The following is a 23,989-nucleotide window of genomic DNA, read 5'->3' as shown; positions in this document are numbered from 1 at the left end:
TTGTCGCGTGGACGTCACACAAAGACACTTTCGTGCGTGGCAGAGGGGGTAGCGCGACTATGCTAAGTCTGGAGGATGTTTTGTCTGTGAGTGCATATTAGAATATGTGTCCCGAATTATCAAATTCCGGGAAAAACCTTTTTTATAAGATATCTTCAAGTCTGTCTTGAACTTTAACTTGCTCAGCTTGATATCACTTGTCAACTAATCAAGCTGAGATGGTCAAAAATTCAGCCAAAAATATCATTAAAAAACACTTCTCCAATTGTACATTCCCACAGACAAAACATCCTCTATTAGACTGAGCATAGTCGCGCTACCCACGCTGCCACGCATACGGTAATTTTACTCCATGTTCGAGTCGAAAGTGTCTTTGTGTGACGTCCGTGAACTCGTCCGTCGTTGGAACGGACCAATCACGGCACGGGGCTTCGCTCACCTCGTCCCGCGCACCCCCGCATTTTTGGCAGCATCGGTTGCATGAAATAATTGCTCTAAACTCCGTCTAGAGGATTCCTAGTCTATGTACATTCCCAACGCACGGACTCCTTAAAACGAATCATATGAGCTCAAACTCGAGACTAGTAAAGTAGCTATCAAATAATTTCCACTATCTCCTGGCTCCGACATCAGATTAGGTCATCATAATCAAATTATTGTATTGTTTTCTGCATTGCATTTGCAAAATTTATCGCCACTACTTTTAGAAGTAGGTTAGTTCGTTATTTAGTTACAATTATGAAATAGCCGCTCTGATATCTCTTTAGAGACTACGTGAACGCGACCTACTTTTATTTTCAAAGATCACGGTGAAAGTTGAAAGTCTATGCGTTGCTTTTTTCAGTTAACAAAGTATAGGTGTAATGAGGAATGCATTGGCAATCTGATAAAGGCGCGCGCCGAAACATACTTTTAACCGACATGTTATAACTTTAACCGACTTCGAAGGTTTTATGATCCTTGATGTTTCGTTGGATCGATTTAAATATTACATTAAAGTACTTTGCACTTAATGCACTGATTACAAACTGCTGAGCTGACGAAATGTTTTACTGATTTCAATACAACTTTACTGTTAGAAGAGCTTGTGCGGAGTACCTACAATGTAATAGTTTCATGCTTAGGCCTGACAATCGATTCCTAACGGTGGGAGTGTTATCGCTTCTTATCTTTCCGGTGATAATTCGAGTCGTGTCTACTTTATTTGGCCACGCTTCGACGGATTTCTGATGCGGAAACATTCCTGAGTGATTTTTTCGTTTTTGTCATTCAAGTGACACAGATGCTTGGTTATTTTCCTGACCTAATTTTACATCAAATATTTTATCTAAAGAATGAGATAACTAGAAATCAAATATTTTAATATAAAATCATACGTTTTCCGTCGTCATACGTCATATATACACAGGTGACATCACTTTGCAACAAAACACACAACCTTTGATTTTACTCCTGAAATGTTAATCAAGTCATAGCCTGTAACGTCGCTGCATAGCCTTAAACTATTCATTTATGCAATGCAATTAAGAAAGCATTGTTGCTGGCTTGATGGAGGTCATAGGAATATCAATGAGTTTGTATCAATATACAATAAATATGTTTTGGGGCCTTTGGAGCTATTGTTTCCGAAAATATTCCCTTCATCAAAAAACGTGAAACCTTCAAGTTAACGTCAAAGTGGGTAAGTGTGACTGCGGGATAAGGGGTCATCCATTAATTACATCACACGTTTAGGGGGAGGGAGGGGGTCAAGAAAATGTGACATATTGTGACATGGGGTAGGGGGGAGACACAAACTTTGTGACGTCACTTCAACTTCACCAGTAACCGAAAATGTATTTAAATTATTTTATTTGCTGTTCATTTAAATAACAAGTTTTTAAAACGATAATCGTTTTTATTCGTTTAATTTTCTTTCCTAAGCAGTTTTGGGTTATAAAATTACTAATATTTATATCGTCAAAAATATTTTGATAAAATATTAATAATACTTAAGTACTTACTTAATTCGATTTGGCGATTTCGTAGAAAAAATGTGACGTCACACTAGGGGGGGAGGGGTTTGCCAAATGTGACCAAATGTGACATGGAGGGGGGGAGGGGTCAAAAAACCTAGAAATTCGTGTGACGTAATTAATGGATGACCCCTAAGTGTGAATGGCCTTCATACCACGGCATGTTTAGGTTTACACTTGATTAGTGTTTAATGTGAGTTCATACATTTGCCACTAAACGCAAGTAGCAAATATATGAACTCGCTGCCAACTTATCCCAACGCCAGCCACACTTATCCGTATTGGCGTTACCTATTTTCAATGAGATCTAATGGCGTTACGCTTTGACGATTATGATGTTCGCCAGACCACACTCACTAACACAACAGGGCGGTCGATCGCTTGTTGCTTTCATTCAGCCCAATTCCTTAGCTCCGTAGCGATCGAAACGCAACTGTCACTGTCGCGCTAATATGGAAGAGTGATAGAGAGACATAATGCTTTTCGTTGTCGAAACGATAGCGATTGTGACCTTGGCTAGGCCGGCTGTCCCGGCGGCATTTCCACGCTATTCTCCTCAAATCTCCTAGTTCTCTTGCATACCAGAAGGACATTTTTAGACTCGGCGGCTTTTAGTTCGCACTCATCTAATTTATCTCTGCCGAATGCAAATTATCGCTTAACTTACATAATCTGCGGCTGCTCTTACCTACTTTCAAAAGAACATTGTAGCAAGTATGAGTTACTAGTTATTACAACTACAGAACTAAGTAGCGGTTCGCAAAACACATTTAAAATTGAGTAATAATTTCATTGATAATTATCTACTTAAAAAAAAAGCGGCCAAGTGCGAGTCGGACTCGCCCATGAAGGGTTCCGTAGCAGTAAGTAACATAATAAAATTGCGGCTTACGATTTATGACGTATTAAAAAAACTACTTATTAGATCTCGTTCAAACCATTTTTCGGTGTAAGTTTGCATGGTAATGTACATCATACAGGGCGTCCCAAGACTACGGGACATCAAGGGATAAATATCGTAAATAGGATATTTTGCTGAAAGAAGACATTATTTTAATTTAAAAAACAATTTAAACTGCGTTCATAGATTTTTAAATAATTTCGTGGTTGACCGGGAACCGAACCCGCTACACGAAAAAAAAATCACCCTGTAGTTTTATCATACCGATCGAAAGGATTCATCATATGGATTATTTTTTACTAAATAACATAGTGTCAGAAATTACACACATTTTACCACTTTGGAAGTGTCTCTCGCGCAAACTATTCAGTTTAGAAAAAAATGATATTAGAAACCTCAATATCATTTTTGAAGACCTATCCATAGATTCCCCTCACGTACGGGTTAGAGAAAAAAAATTGAGTTTAAGTTCTAAGTTTGGGGAACCCCCAAAATTTATTGTTTTTTTTTCTATTTTTGTGTGAAATACATCTACTTACCAAGTTTCAACAGTATAGTTCTTATAGTTTCGGAAAAAAGTGTCTGTGACATACACGGAGTGACAGACAGACAGACAGACAGACGGGCAGACAAGACGGATCCATAAGGGTTCCGTTTTTTGCCATTTAATTTATTAAATATATTAAAGTATTTAAACAAATAAAAGGAATATTAAGCTAGCGGAAAATGATGATTCTGTGAATAATATGTCCTTCAACCAAATACTTACACGTAAATGTACTTTTCCACTAGGACCATCGACCCGAAGCCGTGCAACCCTCGCACCCTGCAGAAGCCGAAGCGCGGCGGCGGCTACCCCAAGGTGTTCCTCGGCGGCCTGCCCTCCAACATCACGGAGACCGACTTGCGCGTGTTCTTCGGCCGCTACGGCAAGGTCATGGAGGTCGTCATCATGTACGACCAGGAGAAGAAGAAGTCCAGAGGTATGTGCTTGTGCACCAGTGAGGTTACAAGGTGTTCCTCGCCTGCCCTTCAACGTCACGCAGACCGACCTGCGCGTATGCTTCGGCCGCTACCGGTAACAAAACTGGAAATAACCTGTTACCAACTTCTCGTCGTATTTCAAATTCAAATCGTTCTTCGTGAAAAATCATAAAATCATAATAAATAAAGGTATTAAAAATCCACATCCAGGCAGTGCCCTCGGTAACATTCGCCGTCGGTACGTTCAGATGTTTGTGGGACAGCGTCACGCAAGTTGCATATGCTTTATGTTCCTATGAGCTTTAAAGTCTAAAATATTTGCGACATTAAACAGAAAAAAAAAACATTTTTACCCCGGTCCCCTTAAGAAATGTAAGGTCCGCTTAGCAACCTAATTTCAGGGATTTGTAGTCTTGACTTTCCAACACAGAGGGGAAACTAGGTCTCATTGGGATTAAGCACGGTTGCCTCACAATGTTTTCTTGCTTTCACGGTGTTTTAATATTTGATAGTGTAACTATAGTTGTTAAAGTAGAGTAGACAATAGTTTAATATTTCGAATTATTACAGGCTTCGGATTCCTGTCGTTCGAGGAGGAGATGTCCGTTGAGAGGGTCACCCAGGAGCACTTCATCAACCTCAACGGGAAGCAGGTAATAACATGTTTTTATAAACTGAAATACATGTTGTACAGTAAAGAAAATGTAACCACTAGTCCACTGGTGGTAAAGGCCGGGATCGAACCGGCGTCTTCAGCTTACACGGCTAACATCCTGCCTGAGTCCTGACCTGACCACTAGACTACCGAGCAAATATAATATCACAAATAAAAAAATATACATGTATATTTTGATTTGTTCCCTAGTTGTACATAGTCTAAATGTTTTTAGTTCACTTACAATGTTAGATTTTATTAAGATGAAATATTTCTCGCACCAGTTTTTAGTAAGTTCCAACATATCTTAGTAATTTTATTTTCGAATGATGGTATGTTATTATGGTGTTATGGAGACATGAATAAACTTTATTCATATATATGGTACAAAAACAAGTCAAAAAACAATATGAAGACTAAATGAAGTAAATCTACTAAAACAAGAAAACCTTGTCAATTTGAGCTTGTTATGGTCTGTATGAATAGGAGTTTAGTGATTTCTATAAGAAGAACACAGTCTGCAATAAAAGCATTGAAAATAATAATATCGATAAAAAATCTGTGTTAAACTTTGCAAAGAAAAACTAGCCGCACGATAATCTCGGCGCTCTTAAAACTTTTATTAGCTTAGGACTTGCTGTGCGTTTAATTTTCCAAGCCTGAACTTTCTAACGGTTATTACTGTAAACGTGTGAGCTTGTTTGAGTTAAAATGGGTAAAGGCGAATCAAAAGAGCACCTCTTGTTAAAAATAGTTTCACATATTGATATGTTACAGTTAGGCTGACTAAATCTTAGTAATTGAGTGATGAAAACCGGTCATTTTGTATGATGATTTTTATTAAAGTTTTTGAAATAAAAACACTAAACATTAGAAAATAAGGACACTAAAGATTGATCTATCTGCCCTCAAGTAACAAGTACAAACTTAAATAATATTGAATTATACTTGTTATTGATATTAATTTGTGTATAACTCCTTCTAAGATTTTGGCTTAACGTTTCCTGACAGAAAAAACGCATTAAATTCATTTGCAAGTAAAATAATTGGTATCAAATGTTTATTTGCATACGCCAGAAATAAACAATATAAACATTCATAGTTATTTTCCATTGTAGAAACAAGTGATAAGGAAATGTTTGTATGACTGCAGTAATCGTGCGATTCGTTACCTGACTCCAAATTGTTGTCTAGACGCTAATATTATGCTAGCTTTCTCTCACATTAAATTACAATTTAATTACTTCTGTTAATGGTGTTTGCACAATCATCGTGTTCATGTCAAAATACATAATACCATTTGGTATGTTTGCGTCTTAACCATTATTAGGGTTCCGTACCCAAAGGGTAAAACGGGACCCTATTACTAAGACTTCGCTGTCCGTCCGTCCGTCCGTCCGTCCGTCCGTCCGTCCGTCTGTCACCAGGCTGTATCTCACGAACCGTGATAGCTAGACAGTTGAAATTTTCACAGATGATGTATTTCTGTTGCCGCTATAGCAACAAATACTAAAAACAGAATAAAATAAAGATTTAAATGGGGCTCCCATACAACAAACGTGATTTTTGACCAAAGTTAAGCAACGTCGGGAGGGGTCAGTACTTGGATGGGTGACCGTTTTTTCTTTGTTTTTTTTTGCATTATGGTACGGAACCCGTCGTGCGCGAGTCCGACTCGCACTTGCCCGGTTTTTTGTGATATTTTCGGACAAAAGGAATCATTTTAGGTTGAAAATGGGCTTGATTTCTATTGATTTTCAGAATTAAGAAAGAGTAATTTGACATTTGCACGCGTGTAAGTAATGAGATCACTGCAAGGATTCAATACTTTTATGACTCAGTATCTTTTACTTTCATGGCTTTGCTCCTTCCCATACATAATTAAAAAACAAAATGCCTCTGAATCATACAACACAACATAAGGCTCCTTACATTCTACTCTGAATACCTACCTCTTTAACTGTGTGCCTTATATAATACTGAAAGTTAATTAGCTATAGCGAATTAACTATAGCTATTATGTTTTTGTCGAATAAGCAAGCGGACATGTGTACCCAATCGGAATCGCTTATTAATCACAGTGTACCTGTTATTATTAATTGCTTTTACATCACATACCGAAACTATCATTATATAGAAACGCGCAGTAAGCAAGTAGTAATTAAATGTTGATCATTTGAAAAATAATCTCAATTGTTGAATAGGAATAAGTGTTTAAATGTTGTCAATTTTCATACTAGATTTGTGAAAATATGGCAAGCTTCACTGAAAACACATTAAATGTGTTCGACAAATTTTGTCAAAGTACATACCAAAGAAAGTTTTTTTTTACAGAAGAGAAGTTAAATTCACCCTTTTGCATATCATAATAATGTATTTGTTGTGGCTAGATCATAGAATCTGATCTTTTCATGAAATGCCATTTTAAAATTGATCACAAACCTAACCTCATAGGTTAGGTTTGAATTTTTCATGAACCAATTTCATAAAATGATTGCCATATCATTGAAATGATTAATTCCGAAATCTGGCACGTCATATCCACATCCAGGCAGTGCCTAAGGTCTATATTGCCGTTGGTACGTTCAGATGTTTGTGGGACATTAATGCAAATTAGCATATACTTTGTGTTCCTTTGAACTCGAAAGTCTACAAGGTTTGCTACATATTTCTTAAAGATTTAAAAACATTTCGACGGCTCGATTACTAAATAAAATTAGACCGCAATTCTTGTGCGGTTGAGTTCACAAAAAATGATTAAGTCCGAGGCTAAAATGGTGCCTTTCACCCGAGTTAAACACTCATTTCGAATACGAAGGAGGTAAACTACATTTGTGGATTAAAAAAAACTTGACTAAGTATAAACTTATATTTTTTCTAAGGGGTCATCCATTAATTATGTCCATACCCCGGCCGGCGAGAGCAAAAATGCGTTGACAGCTTAATAGTGCGAGGACACACACTTTGGTCGATGTCGATAAAAACAACACGATGTACTGGACCACCGTTATGATATGCCGAAGTATTAATTATTGTTGTAAACAAAATTAAAACCAAGTGTTTGTATTTATTCAGTATTTTAACCTCTAGCCGCCCAGAGACCTATAAAAAGGTCTCCTGTTCCATTCTAATTTCAACTTTGTGTTGACAATATAAAATTTAATTTTGCTTGGCAAGGTTTGAAGTATGGGTGGCTAGAGGTTATGTAATTTTCGTAATATACAATTAGCATTTTTTCTAAATTTTCTGATTTTAAACTCCTTCGCCTTGCCGATAAAATCCATTTCATCCAACTAAAGGACCGTTCTAAATCTACTGTAGTAATCGGAGCAAAACGAAATAATTCATAGTGATTATGAATTTGTTCTGTATTAGGTAGTTCCACTTCTCTGCCAGATATCAATTTATTTAAATTGTTTAAAGTTAAAATGCCAACGTTCTTCTTCAACACATTCTGATACTTATTGTGAATAACTTTATAATAATAATAATTTTATGTTGATAGAAAATTGTTTTAGGGTTATTCTTAGAAACGCGTGGAGGTATCAAGTTGAAATAAATAACAAATACTAATGGCTCAGTTTAAAAAAAAATTGTGCTTAATTAAAAGTCGACTATTCTATCGACATCCATATGTCGATAGAATAGTCGATATTTAATTAAGCACTAGGAGCAGACGCATTTTTGCTCTCGCCGGCCGGGGTATGATTATGTCACACGAATTTCTAGGTTTTTTGACCCCTCCCCCCCCTCCTTGTCACACTTGGTCACATTTGGCAAACCCCTCCCTAGTGTGATGTCACATTTTTTCTTCGAAATCTCCAAATCGAATTAAGTAAGTTACTAAGTATTATTAATATCGTATCAAAATATTTTTGACAATATAAATACATATTAGTAATTTTATAACCCAAAACTGCTTAGGAAAGAAAATTAAACGAATAAAAACGATTATCGTTTTAAAAACTTGTTATTTAAATGTACAGCGAATAATAGTAGTTTATGTGACTGCTACATAATGAAAGGCATTAAAATACGAGTGTGGGTTTATGAAACGAATGAAATGAGTTTCATAATAGTATCACACGAGTGTTTTAATGCCTAATTATGTACAGTTACATACACTGCTTTATCTACACACATATTATAAACTTTCTATGATATATTCACTAACTTCATATTACAGCCGACTTTGCTCTCTGGCGGAACTCGCGGATATGAGATGGCGTTTCCGAAATATCTTTATCGCACATTTTACACGAAACTTTTGTTATAGTTCCTTTAAAAACAACAAAACAAATTATATTTTACTTATAACGTCATCTCAACTGATATTAGAATGGGGGTCAAATCAAATTGCTTTTTTTTTTTCAGAGATGTTCGAAATTTGAAATGCATTACCAAATCGATTTTGATATAGTAATGAAGCTATTACCACATTTTCACAGATAAAAAATTTGCTGCAACAAAACAGTTTATCGTAATGTGGGCCATTATTTACGAATTTTGAAGGCATCATAGACAGTTTATGATATGTGTGTAGATAAAATAATTTAAATAAATTTTCGGTTACTGATGAAGTTAAAGTGACGTCACAAAGTTTGTGTCTCCCCCCTCCCCCATGTCACAATATGTCACATTTTCTTGACCCCCTCCCTCCCCCTAAACGTGTAATGTAATTAATGGATGCTAAGCCGTACTAGGTAATTAACAATTTAGGTAAAGGTATCGTTATTTATGGAATGGGGAGTTGAATATCAGAATGGGAATTGTACAGTCGACGTCTAAGATGTGTTTACGCCGAAAAATTTAAATATATCTTAGACCTCGACTGTACAACAAATTGACTTAAAACCAAATTTTAATTGCTTATCATAAAAAAAGTGAAAAGACGTACTTTCGACACACTGCGTAGATAAACAATGATGAATGATGATACTTTCAGAGTATGAGAATCGAATAAGCATTCCGTGAGCAAAAATAAAGGTTTGTTATCGTGTCAGGTGGAGATAAAGCGCGCGGAGCCGCGCGACGGGTCGGGCAAGCTGGGGTCGGGCGGCATGGGCGGCGGCATGAGCGCGCCCGGCGACGCGCCCGCCGCCGGCCAGTGGGGCCCGCCCGCCGCCGCGCCCATCAACATGATGCAGGGCCACAACGGCCAGATGGGCGGCCCGCCCATCAACATGCCCATGGCCGGCCCCAACATCATGCAGGGGTAACGATCACCTTACTTATGCGCCCAAGGGAAATATATCCTCTAGCCGCCCAGACACATAAAAAGGTCTCCTGTGCCATTCTAATTTGAATCTTTGTTTTGACAAAAGGTTTGACGTTTGGGCGACTATAGGATGTATGTATTGGCAAGTTTTAACGGAAAACTTAATGTGATATTTCACGCAAATTGAAATGGGAAAGTTTCCAAAATTTCAATTAATTCTTTTGAGTTTTTTTAATCGGCTATTTTTGTTTTTGTCACTTCTAGTTATTGGATTTTTTTTAAATTTTATCCACATCCAGGCAGTGCCTAAGGTCAATATTGCCGTCGGTACGTTCAGATGTTTGTGGGACATTAATGCAAATTAGCATATACTTTGTGTTCCTTTGAACTCAAAAGTCTACAAGGTTTGCAACACATAAACTCAGCAAGCACAGTCGTCAGGAGTTAAAGAACTCGAGTAGGTAGGTACTTAACGCGGACGATTCGTCGCGCGCAGTTGCGGCCCCGTGCTTTTAGTTTACACAATCTTGTACATATGTGAGGTGAGTAATGTTCCATGTCCTGGCGCAGGTACCAAGGCTGGGGCACGTCGCCGGGGCAGACGTCGTACGCGGGCTACGGCGCGGCGGGCGGCGCGGCGGGCCCGGGCTCCTACCAGGGCTGGGGCGCGCCGCCGCAGCAGGCGCCGCCGCACGCGCCCGCCTGGCCCGCCAACAACAACTACTCGCAGCACACGCAGCCGCCCGCGCAGGGCTACGGCAGCTACGGTCAGTACCCCCCACCACCACCGCCGCCACCGCCACCGCGGATAACCTCTACACGAGGCATGCGGCGCCGGAGCACAACTGTTGTTGGCGCATCGATCTGACGGACGCGTCTGTCTATGACGGAGGCCTAGCACAGCAGTGGCGGGACGGTATCTCGCGCTCTCTAAAATTAATACGGTGAGAAAAATACTGCTGCTCAAATGCGCGACGTAAATTTTATGAGCGATGTGAGAGTGAGAGCGTTTTACGAGTGGCGTGCTAGCGGCGCATTCGACAGATCTAGACGTCCGCGACAGGATTGCGACACCAACGTATCCGTTAAGCGCATCACGAACAGAAGCGTCAACGCTGATACTAATTACGATGGAAAACAACGGCATGGTAGTAATTTCACACTAACACGGGCACGATTACCAGAGCACGTCAAATAGTCAAGAGTCACGTTAGGAACTTATCAGAGGGTCAAAAAATACACCGGAATACCACACATTTTAAATACGTAATGCTCTAATCCAGCGGTCGGCAACCTGCGGCCGCCATAGAAGCGTAGCGTCAATCGAATTCTTTCGGACCGCTTTTTCGTGGTCACGACATAGTGGATCACTTTAAAGGTACGTTTGCAGTAGTTAGTCCATACTGGATTTTATTCATCTTAGACAAAGGCACTCCGAGGTCGACATTGGGAGATAGAGCCAGGATTAGACTGAGCTGACCGCACGCCCGCTGGCTGCTTACTATATAACAATACGTCTAATTTTTTTCTCGCTATTGGCACGTTTCGATCTCATGAAATTCTAATTTAAAAGTAGTCACAGTCACTGTCAATAATCCGTAGTTAGACACTTAAACAATAATTAGTCCACATCCAGGCAGTGCCGCGCCTAATTCGCCGTCGGTACGTTCAGATGTTTGTGGGAGAGCAACGCAACTCCGCATATGCTTTTAGTTCCACTGAACTGAAAGTCTAAAAGGTTTGCGACAGTAAATATACGCGTAGTTGGAAGGCTAAGGCCAGAGTTTTACGCAAGAGTGGAACCCGCAGGCTATTTCTATTATACTCGTATACCTCGTGTTCATGAGTGAACTATTTCAATGGAATATTACACGTGTGAATGCCAAGCGAGAATGAATGGGAATCAAACCATGCGCGAGGTGCATAATTTCTGTTCCCACGTTTGAGAAAAATGTGTGTGGGACTGTGGAATATTTTGAGTTCCTTGGACGGCCGTGGTCACGCTTATCTAACGGGATGTCAATTTATAAAGGCCTGATTTTATATCCCAAATACTTAAATGACAGTTTGATCCCCAATATGTCTACCCGATCTGTTATTTCAGTACAAGACCAGGACTGGGTAGTGAATGGGTCATTCGACTTGTCATTTTAATGTAGGTATGGAAAATAAAAACAAAGTTTGGTACGGTCAAAATGTCGAGCCATTTAGGGCTCTATATGTACACTGGAATGTCCAATCATTAAACCCTGAGTCCGTGACTGTATCACGTTATCTCACGTAAACTCCTCAACTAGACAAAGGCATCCCCGTTTCTTACAACGTGAGTCTGCTCTTGCGTAAAACGACGACGGTTACAGATGTAGTGCATAATTATGTTCCTTCGTATTTTCACGGAAACTTACGAACGTGTCTGGCTATTTCAGCCAGTCTCGGTACAAAAAGTACTGACATTGACTGAACTAGCATGACAAATACGAACTTTTCCGAGTAAATTAAACACGACGGAAAAAAATTATGCACTACATCTGTAGCACGTGTTGCCGCGACTGAAGCGACTCCATATGTCAAGTCGCGTTTGACGTATGAATTCGCGCGACTTAGCCAAGATAGGTAAGATGGTAGGCGTAGTGGAGGTGGCTAACGGGCGGTGTTTGTGCAGCCAGCTACAACTCGGGGCCGGGCGCGGCGGCCGGCGGCTCGTGGAACTCCTGGAATGTGCAAAACTCGAACTCCACCGCCTCCGGTGAGTGTCGATAGCGAGCGGTCGCGTTTAAAACGTACCTCATTACGAGCCTTTAGCTCATTTACGCTCATCACACTCTGCGCTCTACTAAAGAGTGTTGGGCCATAACATATTTGGGAAGATGTTAATATCATAGGTTATTCATAGGCCAGGTCAGGATTGTCAGGATTCTACTAGTCTATTTTTTTATTCGGTAGACTAAAATGACATTTCATAATATGAACATAAAATGTCAGTTCATACTATGAAATGTCATTTTAGTCTACCGAATAAAAAAATAGACTTTAGTCAAATACTTCAGGGTAAAGTAAACAGACTAGTTAGTGGAGTGTGCTCAGGCCATAAAAAGGTCAACTACGGCGCTCACTGATCAAGAGATTTCCTTTAGCAAAATCTTTGTGTTCCTAAAATGTATTTTTCTCAAAAATGGACGGCAAAGTCGACTTTGCCGTCTAAAAAATAGGTCGCGAAGCGCGGAGTTTATGGTCAGTCAAAAATTAAAAAGTTAAAAACATTGCAGTCTCGATTTTGGGACTGCAATGTTGCATACAAATTCCATTATTTGTCGAGTTCCAAACTTTTTAAAAGTTCAAATGGCCATATCAAATGAAGGCACAGGCCCATTAAACAGCCAAACAGATGATTAGTACCGCGACTATTTAGTTGTCTCAAATAGGTTGGCGTATTTTCGGCAGAAAAATACACTTCTATTTTTTTATTAAAAAAATAAAAAGGCGGCAAGGGCTTTTCTCTGTGAAAATATATACGTAAGAACGTTGCTTTTGTAAAATGTTTCTATGATATTTATGTTTCTTGCACCATTTTTGAGAAAAGCACTATATATGACTCGGCTGGAAGGCTACTTGCTGGCTTCGGATTCAATTAAACGGACTCCCAAGGTCGTCCGTTTAAAACGAATCCTCAGCCTGCAAGTAGCTACTTCCGAGCCTCGACAATTATGTACTATAAGAAGTGGAGCCACCCAGATTTTTGATGCAGGTCCCCACCTGTAGGTCAAACCCGGTGGGGGGGTTTTAAGGGTCGGTGACGTCTGAGGTTAATATTTTTTTAAGTATAGGTTCTGTGTCAAGTTAAGTATCATTTTCAACTAAATCAAAGATGTAGACATAGATTTCATCTAAATCGGTTCAGCCGTTATTGATTCCCTATACAATCTTACACCTTCCTTTTAACTTTTGAGAGATTTTTTTTTTAAATTAAAAACTATCCTATGTTCTTCCCCAGGACTCAAAATATCTCTATACCAAATTTTATCAAAATCAGTTCAGCGGTTATTGGATCTTCATAAAAATTTCCACCTCCCTTTTCACACCCTTAGGGGATGATTTTTGAGATTAAAAGTATGCTATGTTATTTCCTGGGACTCAAACTATCTCTGTACCAAATTTTAACTAAATTGGTTTAGCGGTTTAGGCGTGAAGTGAAGAGGAATTAAAGAAAAAGTATTTTTTAATACAGTTGCTCAAAAAGTGCTACTTTACATAGCTGTTTAGCGTGCGGAAAGTTGGTTATCTCGAACTAGTGCTTTTTACTTTTCCAATTTTTTTAAATTTATACTTGTTCCAATTCACGACTACTTATTGATGAGTGTTAATATTAGTTTCCTTTAAACGTCGTAATCAGCATAAAAACCTACCGTTAATGTAAGAATACGAAAAATATTACATATTTCATATTTAATTACTTACCTCTTCATCATTATAACACGTTTATTTTTTAATATTCAATATTGAAAATTCCGTTCTTAATAAGTTGACTGAATGGAACGGAATAGCTGCCAAACGCCCATAGATATAATATACTTAAAGACGACGTCTAACCGAGCTGTCACTGTTACCACTTTTGTTTAGTGTACGATTAACAATGTTTTTCTTATTTTTTCGCAACTGTATTAAAAAACGTCGTTCGATACACGTGCGGAAATGTCATTCTTCACTCGTCCCGAGTCTTGCCACTCGCCTGCGGCTCGTGGCAAGATATCTCGGTACTCGTGAAGTAATGACATACCTTCCGCACTAGCATCGAAATGTACTATTTTTCATATGTTATGTGTTTTTACTTAGGAATGGTGTCATTATGATATCATAAATGAATTCGGCATCCCCGATTTATACGAAAACGAGTCCAAACTTGGCCTAGTAGCTTAAATGACATAGATAATATTATAAAAGAGAAATTGTAAATTAACGTTTGAAATTAACAGAGCTCGGATAGGTTATCGCAATAACAAATACGTTAATAGAAGGCGCAAAGTTTTGGACAATTGTGGGTTGCGGCAATGAGTATAGTTTAACCCGTGGAGCGCCCTAGCAAGACACGTGTGATGTTAACTCAATTTGGGTCGTAGCGACTTAGTATCAGACATGTGTTACTACAGATCAATATGGGTCAAATTGCTTTGCATCAATTTTTTGTATGATAGACGTTCGACGTGTTAAAAAACAATAAAAAAAAACAACACAACTTTATTATCTGTCCGAGCTATAGAAATTATTTTGTTAAATGTCGTTTTGGTATAGGAGGATTAAGTTGTGTTTTGATTTATTTGGTGATGATTATGAATTACTTTTGTTTATCCTTATCTTACCTTGGTAAAAGGCAACTTCATTCTCTTGAGCTACCTGAATTATACTTTTACTTCTAAGTACATCCACCCGAATGTTAATTTTAAACTACTTGCCTAATGGTTTAGCAATTTTCCTAGTATTTTACCTGTGCTCCGAATGCAAATTCCGCTAATGTCTGCACACTGTAAGATATATAATTATACTCATGTAAAGTGGTGGTATCGGTGATCCACGCGGTCTCAGTACATGTCATCTTGAAACTCATTGTCAATAGAGGTGATAGCAAGGTGTCATCTATGGCCATTATCATGTTGAGCACTAGTACCTCTACCTTACGTCTGTACTGTGTCTGTAAAGGAGTATATTTTTGGTGAGAAAATTGGCACTGGCACTACTGATTTAAGCTGGATTATTTCTATTATTTTGTGATATCAGTATAGCATTCGGGTGGTGTCTTTGTAAATGTAACACCCTCTATGTTGTCTGATAACGACGGTGTGGTGTGGCGCAGGTTCGTACGTGCCGCTGTCGGAGGGCGGCGAGATGTACGGGCGCTCGGGCGGCGGCGGCGCGCCCGCGCTCACCGGCGCGCTCTCCTCCGCCGCCGCGCTCTCCAAGTCCTCCTCGGCCGACTACTCCTCCTACCAGCAGTACCCGCCCGCCTACCAGCAGGACCAGGTACACCACCGCTGTTGATGACGCACCACCCCGCCCGACACACACACACACACCGTGCGAGAACACGCCCACAACGACACAATAACAGAGGAATGGTGGCACCACAAACTGATACTGTGATCTGCGTGCGAGTGGGTGACAGGGTTAGCAATGGGTACGACTAATACACAGTACATACGCCGGGTATTTTGTATGTATAATTATCGAAGACGCGGGAAAAAGTGTCGAGAAATCTATAACTTTAAAAAGAACTTTTAGCCACAAAATATCTACCCGCCATCTTTATATAACTTGCTAGTTCAGTAACAAGTAAATACATTTCGTCTACCAAGGACCCTAGAGAGTAATAGAAACTTTTGAATTAAATTAGGTCACCTCTCCTCATGACACATTTTTATAATATCATATACCACGTTGTCGGCATTTTCTCGCAGCAAGTTAACGAATAACACTTAAACATTGATATCTCGTACCTTCGAATTATCGTTTGCTTATACCCTGAATGCAATGAAAAAATTAAGTATCTTCCTGGCTTCGTCCGGTTTTTTGCCACGACTCATGGGAGCCTGGGGCTCATCCGCAACGACAAACGAAACGAAAATTCGGAAGCACTAATAAACTTAAAATAGATTATATTAACTAATGAACTTCCTTCAAGTTTTTACTAATTCTTACAATAAGTACATTATGATGCAATCAATAAATCGTTATTTCCTGGATTTTGTCAAAACATAAATTTATATTTTTGGTAAAGACTTGAAAGCTTTTTTCTAATATAATTATCTTTCAGAACAAACAAGACAAGAACTTTAACATTCATGACAACATTAAAGTTTGAAGTAGAGACTTTAATGTTGTCATGACACCATATGACCCAGAACATCTGTGGCTAACAGATATTCTTGGTCATAAGAAAAGGATTCAAGAATTGTGCTTTTTACGTCGTAGTACTAGGGGGTATACAAAGAACATAATACTGGCTTTGGCCGTCGTCGGCTCTCATCTTTTGGATATATTTGATTGTAAATCTAACAAAATTAAACCAATATAACAAACATTTTTCTTTTACGTCATGCGACTAGTCTTGGGGTACTACTCTTTCAAATGTGTCCAAAAGAGGGCATAATGCGTGGATTTGCCATCAAGCATGTGTGGGCCTGATCTAACGCAAGAGACAAGACCGCTTGGACCGTCATAAAGAAAGCAAGTTCCTTGAGTCAGGTCAGTGCTTTGGCGAGTGCTAGTTACCGGTGTTGGTTTCCATAGATAGGGCAAACTGCTGAATCTCAAGTTTCAAGAGACATTGCATCGTATAAAATTACTTGCCAATTCATCAAGGGACAACACTTGAGTTTTTGGAATGAAGATTTTAATGAGAATTTAGATTGAGTTGCTTCCTGTAGTGTTTTCCCTGTTTGCGTAAAATGAAGATTTTCCACTTTTGGTTTTGAAATAAATGACTGGAAATTCTGCTTTTATTTCGTTTGTATTACAATATGAATTTCCATTTAATTAGAGTACCTATTTATACGAGGGAATGCTATGTATATTTTTTATTTTGAATATCAGAAGGGCAAATACATAATTAAATTTCCTTACGTTAGAGTAATGTAAACATGGATTTTTAATACCGCTTCGTGAAATTTATAAGCTAAATTTAAAAATATATTAAAGATTAATTAAATTGCATAGCCAATTCGATATTCAAGATAAAATTCCATTGTAACGCGTTTACGAAGGCCATGGTGAAATGCATCTTACGAAAGTACAGCCAAGTTGGAACAGCTTTACTTGTTACGATATTATTTGCCGAGTACCTCGGGGCTTGCATCCTTTCCCATAGTATCCACTTTTCCCTCGCTTACTCATTGATTTATCCCGCATCTACCTCATTTATTTGGCGTGATTTTTAGTATGTATGAAGTGCATGAGTGACGAATTTTCCTTTCATTCGTATCATCCCTCCGAAAGTGAATGACGAGCGAGTGTGAGAGTAGCTCCATTTGGTTGTACTTCCGTGTTGTGAATGAACGGTGTAAGAATGTCGGTGAGCGAGTGAAATTCAGCGAACATGGGAGTTAATGGAGTCGAGTCGGGCAGAATGCGCATGATAGAGCCACTAGTTTGACCCCTGCATCCGTGTGCCGTGTCCGTGTGCGTGAGTGCTTGCAGACGACGCGCCTTTGCATGTTTTCAGAAGGTTAACGTGCGATGTCTTTTTGATCCGGCGGCGTCACCGCCCGCCGGGAGCGCGGCAGGAGTACTAGTCGTTTCGCTGAAGGTCTCTCATCACCGCCCTCCCTTCCCTCCCCGGGGTTCACGCTTGTGGCCATGATCACGCTGCGCTACTTACATGCTAACGCCTCACACATTGGCGACTGGGACTTTACAGAGTGTTCTTCTTTTCCAGTTGGTCGATCAGGGCCCCCAAGATTGGCTCATCCCGAAAGACAATTAATAAGGGCGGGGCTCGGATGAGGGAAAGTCGCGAAACTCAGGGGTCTCCCCCGAGGACGGGTCGGTTCTTGCGACGATTACGCTCATCAAAAAGGCATCGCATCGCACTATGTTACATTGTTACCCCCGCGTCCGGTTCCGAACCGGCCGGCCCAGCCGGGCGAGACGGACCCGCCGCTCCGTTTCATCTCGACACCTGTATATTGGCATTTAAAGTACAAATTAGTAAAATTTGGATGTTTCTCGTATTGTTACAGGTTCATTAACAGTTAATATAATCTATATAATATAATTTTAAGAGCTGTACTTTAAGTGTTCAGAGATGACTCGACCGTATCGTATGTAAAGAGATCATGTTAAATTAAAATAGCATAATAGCATCATGGGGCGCTCAGAATGCGGCCTCTCGATTTTTATACAATAAAATATTTGGGAAGTCGATAAACCGATGGCCTCATTTCGATCCTCCATGCCCGGGTGTGGGGGGAGGGGACAGCCGCCCCCTGCACCCGGGGGTGACGCTGCGGTCGCACCCGCAGGGCTCCTCGTACGGCGGCTCGGCGCGCGCCTACAGCTCCGAGTACCACGCGTCCGCGCCGCCGCCCGCGCAGCAGCCAGGTGTGCACCACCCGCACCACGCGCCCAAACACTTCAACCAAGAGTTTAACAAGGAGTGGCCGGCCGCGTAGGCCGCTCCACCCCTCACTATACCACACCCCACACCACACTCACTCACTCACTCCTCCACACCCCACATCTCGGCAACGTTACAAAACGCGCGGTCCCTCTGACACCTCCGATACTGCTCTTAAAGTTAACTATGCGACCAAGTACGCCCGCGACATGTTAGATGTAAAATGAAATATTGTAGTTTAACGGTTCGATATATGTAGAGTTAATTTTTATACAATACTCGAGCTCTCAAAAGTTTTTTGTAAAAGTCAATTTTTTTCGATACTAAATTAAGTGATAATATTTTACGAGCGAATTATCAATAAATTTAAAAGAGTAAGTTTACATATGCAACGTAATCGATATCAGAACTCGTTGACTGTTGGATGCGAGGCATCGGAACTCGTAATGCCGCTCGCGGCGACTTAATTATTGTTATAGTTCGCTATCGACTGCATTAACACAAACCCACACGCGTAAGTAAGAACGTTAATTTTAATAAATTTAACATAGTCTAACAAACCTCAGGCTACTATGTGTTAAACATAAGCTTGTATACTAATGTCGTAAGAGTATTGACGTTGCAAGTATCCGCGCGACGCGCGACACGCGAAGGCCGCAAGCGACCTCCCTCGCAGACCCGACAGTGTATAACTATACACTTTTTTTACTTTGCTTTTATTTTTTTGGATACGGGATTTCGTAAAGGGGACCTCCCCTTTACACTTTTTCAGATTGTCGTTTATTTTTTCGTAGTTCTTAAATGATTTCTTTTAATATTTGTGAGTAGATTTGGTAGGATCTCTATCGGTCGCGGCCGCGCTCGCGCCGCGCCGACCGCAAGCGTGACGTTTGACAGACGCTCTTATACAAGGCCAATTTAGGGAAGTGACCTAAAACAACTTAACTTAAGCTAATAACTGTGTATAAATATGGTATATATATATATCGGTATGTATGTTTAATATTAGAATTTTGGTTATTTACCACCCACTAGACTTAGGAAACGGTAGGGATGTAATGAAATAATTATGTGTTAATATTTAACAAAACATAGTATGACTGAACGTGATTTTAATATTTAATTTTTCCCGTTTTTTTGTAAAGGGATCAATTCTGTATAAATATTCGTAATTTTAATTCGTTTTCTAGTACGCATTTTAGTTTTTTAACGCACTTTAAGTTGATAATACGGATTTTATAATTTAATGAATTAAATTTACCTGCCAAATTGTTAAAAATGAGCAAAAGTAAATGATAATATGACGTATTTGTTAAGTGATGACGCTCAAGCACTAGGATATAGCGGCCCGCCTCTCGTCCCCGCGCCTGTACATATACATATATATACTTACTTGTGTGTAAAGCATAATTTTAATCAAGTCTCTCGTCACATAGTTTTAAAGTTTTAATTTATGTGATTGCCAAATATTTTTAAAAGTATATAGAGGCCCCGCCGGCCGCGTGGTTCGCGGTGGCCCCGTTCGCGGTACGGTCCGTCGCCGCTCGTCCGGCCGACGCGACGGTGCTCGCTGCACGCGGCTCGTCCCGTCCTCGGGCGAGGGCTGGCTCGTACCGAGAACGCGAGGCTCCGCGACCCGCGGTCGGCCGCGCGGTCGCCCCGCTCCACACAAAGTGAGTTATAATTTAAAATAACATTGTTAGATTAAATTTAATGTTAGTCCTTTACTGTATTATATCGCTCAATCATTTGACCGATCGACTGATTAAAATTTTAGTGGTAAGCTAAGTAATACGGAGCGGAGCGCGACCGCGGGGCGCCGGCTCCCGCACCTGTCGCACCAGCCACGCCTCGGCCGTCCCGACCACGGGCGGTCCTCGCGCCACTCGGCGGCGGAGCCCGATAGGATTTGTTATAACTTTTAAATAGACGAATTGTTGATGATTACAATGAATGCATAATTTGATCGTTTAGAATAGGGTTATGTAAGATCGCTCCGTAAGTAAATTATAATTTATCTATGAGAAGTATTGTGAGATGTATAAGCAAATTATAAGTAATGCGGCGCGACGAGGGGTGCGTAGTCCCAAATTAACGGTAAAACATAGTGAAAACGCCTTACATTGTGATGTTCATAGGTAACTCGCATATTGGTACATTCTTATAGCTCTATATAGTACATACTCGACTGACGCGATCAGTATGTAGCCAATCGACTCGTACCTTAATAACAATAATGAAATAATGTTAACTAAACGTCGGTGCCTAAACTGCCCACTAGGTTACGTATATAGTACGGCTTGGTATTGTTTCGTTTGCTCTTGTTCCTACGTTAGTTAGATTATAATTTGTGTTATCCATTCCTGTGACTGTCTCTCGTTTCGGTCGTACCTCCAGCTTTTACTCGCATTTGTTGACGCTCGGCGCGGCGCGCGGGCGTGGCGCCCTACTGTACTCTGTACCGATACCGATACTGTAGGCTAATGTACAACCACCGATATAATACGATAAAATTGTTCACATCTGTTTAATATTAGGAAACGATGCCTTACAAAAAGTTAAGTGATTATAGAGAAGTTTTATATTGTGTTGATTTCAGTGATAACGATTAGCACTAAGGCGTAAGCGGCCTTCGGCCACACTCACAAACCTTCGGAACAATTTAAGAACTTAGTTTGTAATGAACCGTCGTGGCAATCTTCTAATTAACATAAAGAGTATAATTTATTTAAAATAAAGTATAATATGTATTAGAAATTTTAGATTTACTCAACATTAAACTTAGTGCAAATTATTGTGGAAATCAATCGAAGACTATTTATATGGGTTTTTAATTATTATTATTATATAGGAGATGAGCATAAAATATTGGATGAATTTATTAATTAAAAATAGTTAGCAAAATACAAATACGGTAAGACTCGTTCGAGGTTCGTCTGTCAAACGTGCACGCGTCGGCGCCGGCGCGAGCGCCGCAGCGGCTGCTATACATATACATACATACATGTATCTTGTAATGTTTATGGAATAATATTTTAATCATGGCTTAACTGTAGTACTGTTGTGTAGTTAACCTTTCGACTCTTGTTTGTATTACTTTATATTATAGTGTACGCGGTTTTTATATGTGTATGTTTATTCTGTAGTATAATAATACATATACCTAAAGGAAACATGTTTGTGTAAAAGTGTATTTTGGTATTTGATATCTCGCCGTCGACTCGCTCGACGCGACTCATTATACTACTTATATTTATGATCGTAATTGACTAATTATACAAGAGACCCCTAGTGTTAACTTTAGGTTAGCCGAGACTAAGTTGACCTCTACGCGACTGTTTAGTTCTGCATTTAATGTACCCGCGAAGTCGATTTACTGTAGTCTTTTCGAAACTTATTTTAAAATGCAGGTATTATTAATATACAACCTCATATTTATACTAGAATTTAAATATAAATGTAATTATGAGACCCATTTTATCGTAAAATAATATGCACGGGCTTTACAGTTAATTATAACATTAATTATTATAAAAAAACTTAGGGCAAGTTGTTATTTATTTCTGTTTTAATTAAAAAAATGATGTTGATTATTTTTAAACTATGATTTCTTAATAGTGAATTAAAGTACATAATTCTCGATTGATTAGATTACAAAATTGTTAGGTGAAGTATCGACTGATGTACAATATTTAAAGTAATATTTACTTACGGCAGTATATAAGTTTATTTACGCCGCCCTGCGCGGGCTGTATTTATACAGACTTGTATTAATTTCCTAAAATGTATGAGAGCGTCGCCTGCCGACCGGCAACCTCTCCACATGTAAGCATGTTACGATGGTAAGACTATTATCTAGATGTGTTATAATGTTAATGTAACTACATACTTACTATAGCTAGCCCTAGCGACGAGTGCATTGCGTCAGCCTAGTAGCCGCGCCGCGGCCTACATAAGTTACTTTATGTTCGTTATATAAAAAGGAAAATTATGATAGACTCACTCGAGAGAACGCCCTTGTTGTTCTTTTTACATTACCTAATGATAATTAGTTAATTACGGTTCTAATTATTAATATTATTAATTTAACCGAAACTCTAAAATATTAAGACGAAAAGCTTGTAAGCTACTAAGTATTTGATGTAATAATTAAAGTGCTATCACAGAATATAACACTGGTCTTTTGAAGTAGAAATTATGCATTATTCATATTAGGTATTTTGGGTATATATTAGTGTTAGATTTAACTGGTAAATATAAGTACGTAGTTTGTAATTGTAATGAAAAAAAAAACAGTTTTGTCGTAGTTTCCTATTATTAAGCTTCTTCTATCTTAATGAATTAAATAATACTACTGGTTGATTAATTAAAATATTAATATTATCTACCACTGCAAATATTTGAGATATCTTATGATGAAATATATATCTACTTTAAGGACATTATAAAACGTAGATAATTAAAAGAAATCAAAAAATTCAAAATAAAACTGGCATTTTTAATGTTTGAGTCCCTCCCTTAGTAGTTAGTTGACCCCGAGCCACTGCAGGTTATCATAATTTTTGTTTTTATATTTGGGCATAGAGTTCCGCGATCCCGTAATAGTCTTACACCACTAAAACCAATAACTTAACGCTAGGTGGTGTCCACTGAGCAGAAACACTTCCAACACTGTATTATATTTATTTCCATAATTATTTACTTACATATTTTTAGCATTTCCTGCTGTGAATTCGCTTGTCATATCTTAACACATTCCATTCTCATCAACTATCGCCCTTTCTTCATATGTAGAGTCGTATCATTTATCATAGTGTAACAATACATATCGCTATCTAATTTTAAATCGTATAAAATGTAAAATCTCGTAACAACCACTTAGGGTCTCCCCAGATATATCGGCGCGCATTCGGCAAAAGACGATAGGAAAAAGCTTTGTCTGCGCAATAAGAGCGAAAATGTTGTCGCTCGGCTCGCATCGGCCGGCGCCAGCCGACGCGTCGACGGCTTTTTCGCTCTTATTGCGCAGACGTAAAGGTTTTTCCTATCGGCTTTTGCCGAATGCGCGTCGATTGATCAGGGGAGACCCTTAAGAATTAGTATTTCCAGAGAA

General features: G+C 39.2%; 1 protein-coding gene across 3 annotated transcripts in view; it reads left to right on the top strand.

Annotated features, from left to right (window-relative positions):
• Window positions 1-23,365, top strand: part of LOC134669641 (heterogeneous nuclear ribonucleoprotein 27C) — a 33,328-nt gene extending 9,963 nt beyond the window's left edge. The window contains exons 3-8 of one of the 3 annotated variants that reach the window (XM_063527309.1): window positions 3,709-3,899; window positions 4,471-4,553; window positions 9,559-9,770; window positions 10,344-10,540; window positions 15,619-15,785; window positions 18,782-23,365. In XM_063527309.1, coding sequence (XP_063383379.1) covers window positions 3,709-3,899; window positions 4,471-4,553; window positions 9,559-9,770; window positions 10,344-10,540; window positions 15,619-15,785; window positions 18,782-18,931 — 1,000 coding nt within the window. In that variant the 3' untranslated portion in view covers window positions 18,932-23,365. Of the gene's footprint in view, window positions 1-3,708; window positions 3,900-4,470; window positions 4,554-9,558; window positions 9,771-10,343; window positions 10,541-15,618; window positions 15,786-18,195; window positions 18,688-18,781 lie in introns of those variants that run through there. The other 2 variants (XM_063527311.1, XM_063527310.1) reach the window with 2 other exon arrangements.
• Window positions 23,366-23,989: the final 624 nt, after the last annotated feature.

This window comes from Cydia fagiglandana, chromosome 12 (assembly GCF_963556715.1).
Source record: "Cydia fagiglandana chromosome 12, ilCydFagi1.1, whole genome shotgun sequence".
NCBI classification, from domain to species: Eukaryota; Metazoa; Arthropoda; class Insecta; order Lepidoptera; family Tortricidae; genus Cydia; species Cydia fagiglandana.
Note: the sequence above shows the minus strand (reverse complement) of the source record. Positions and strands in the feature narration are given on the sequence as shown.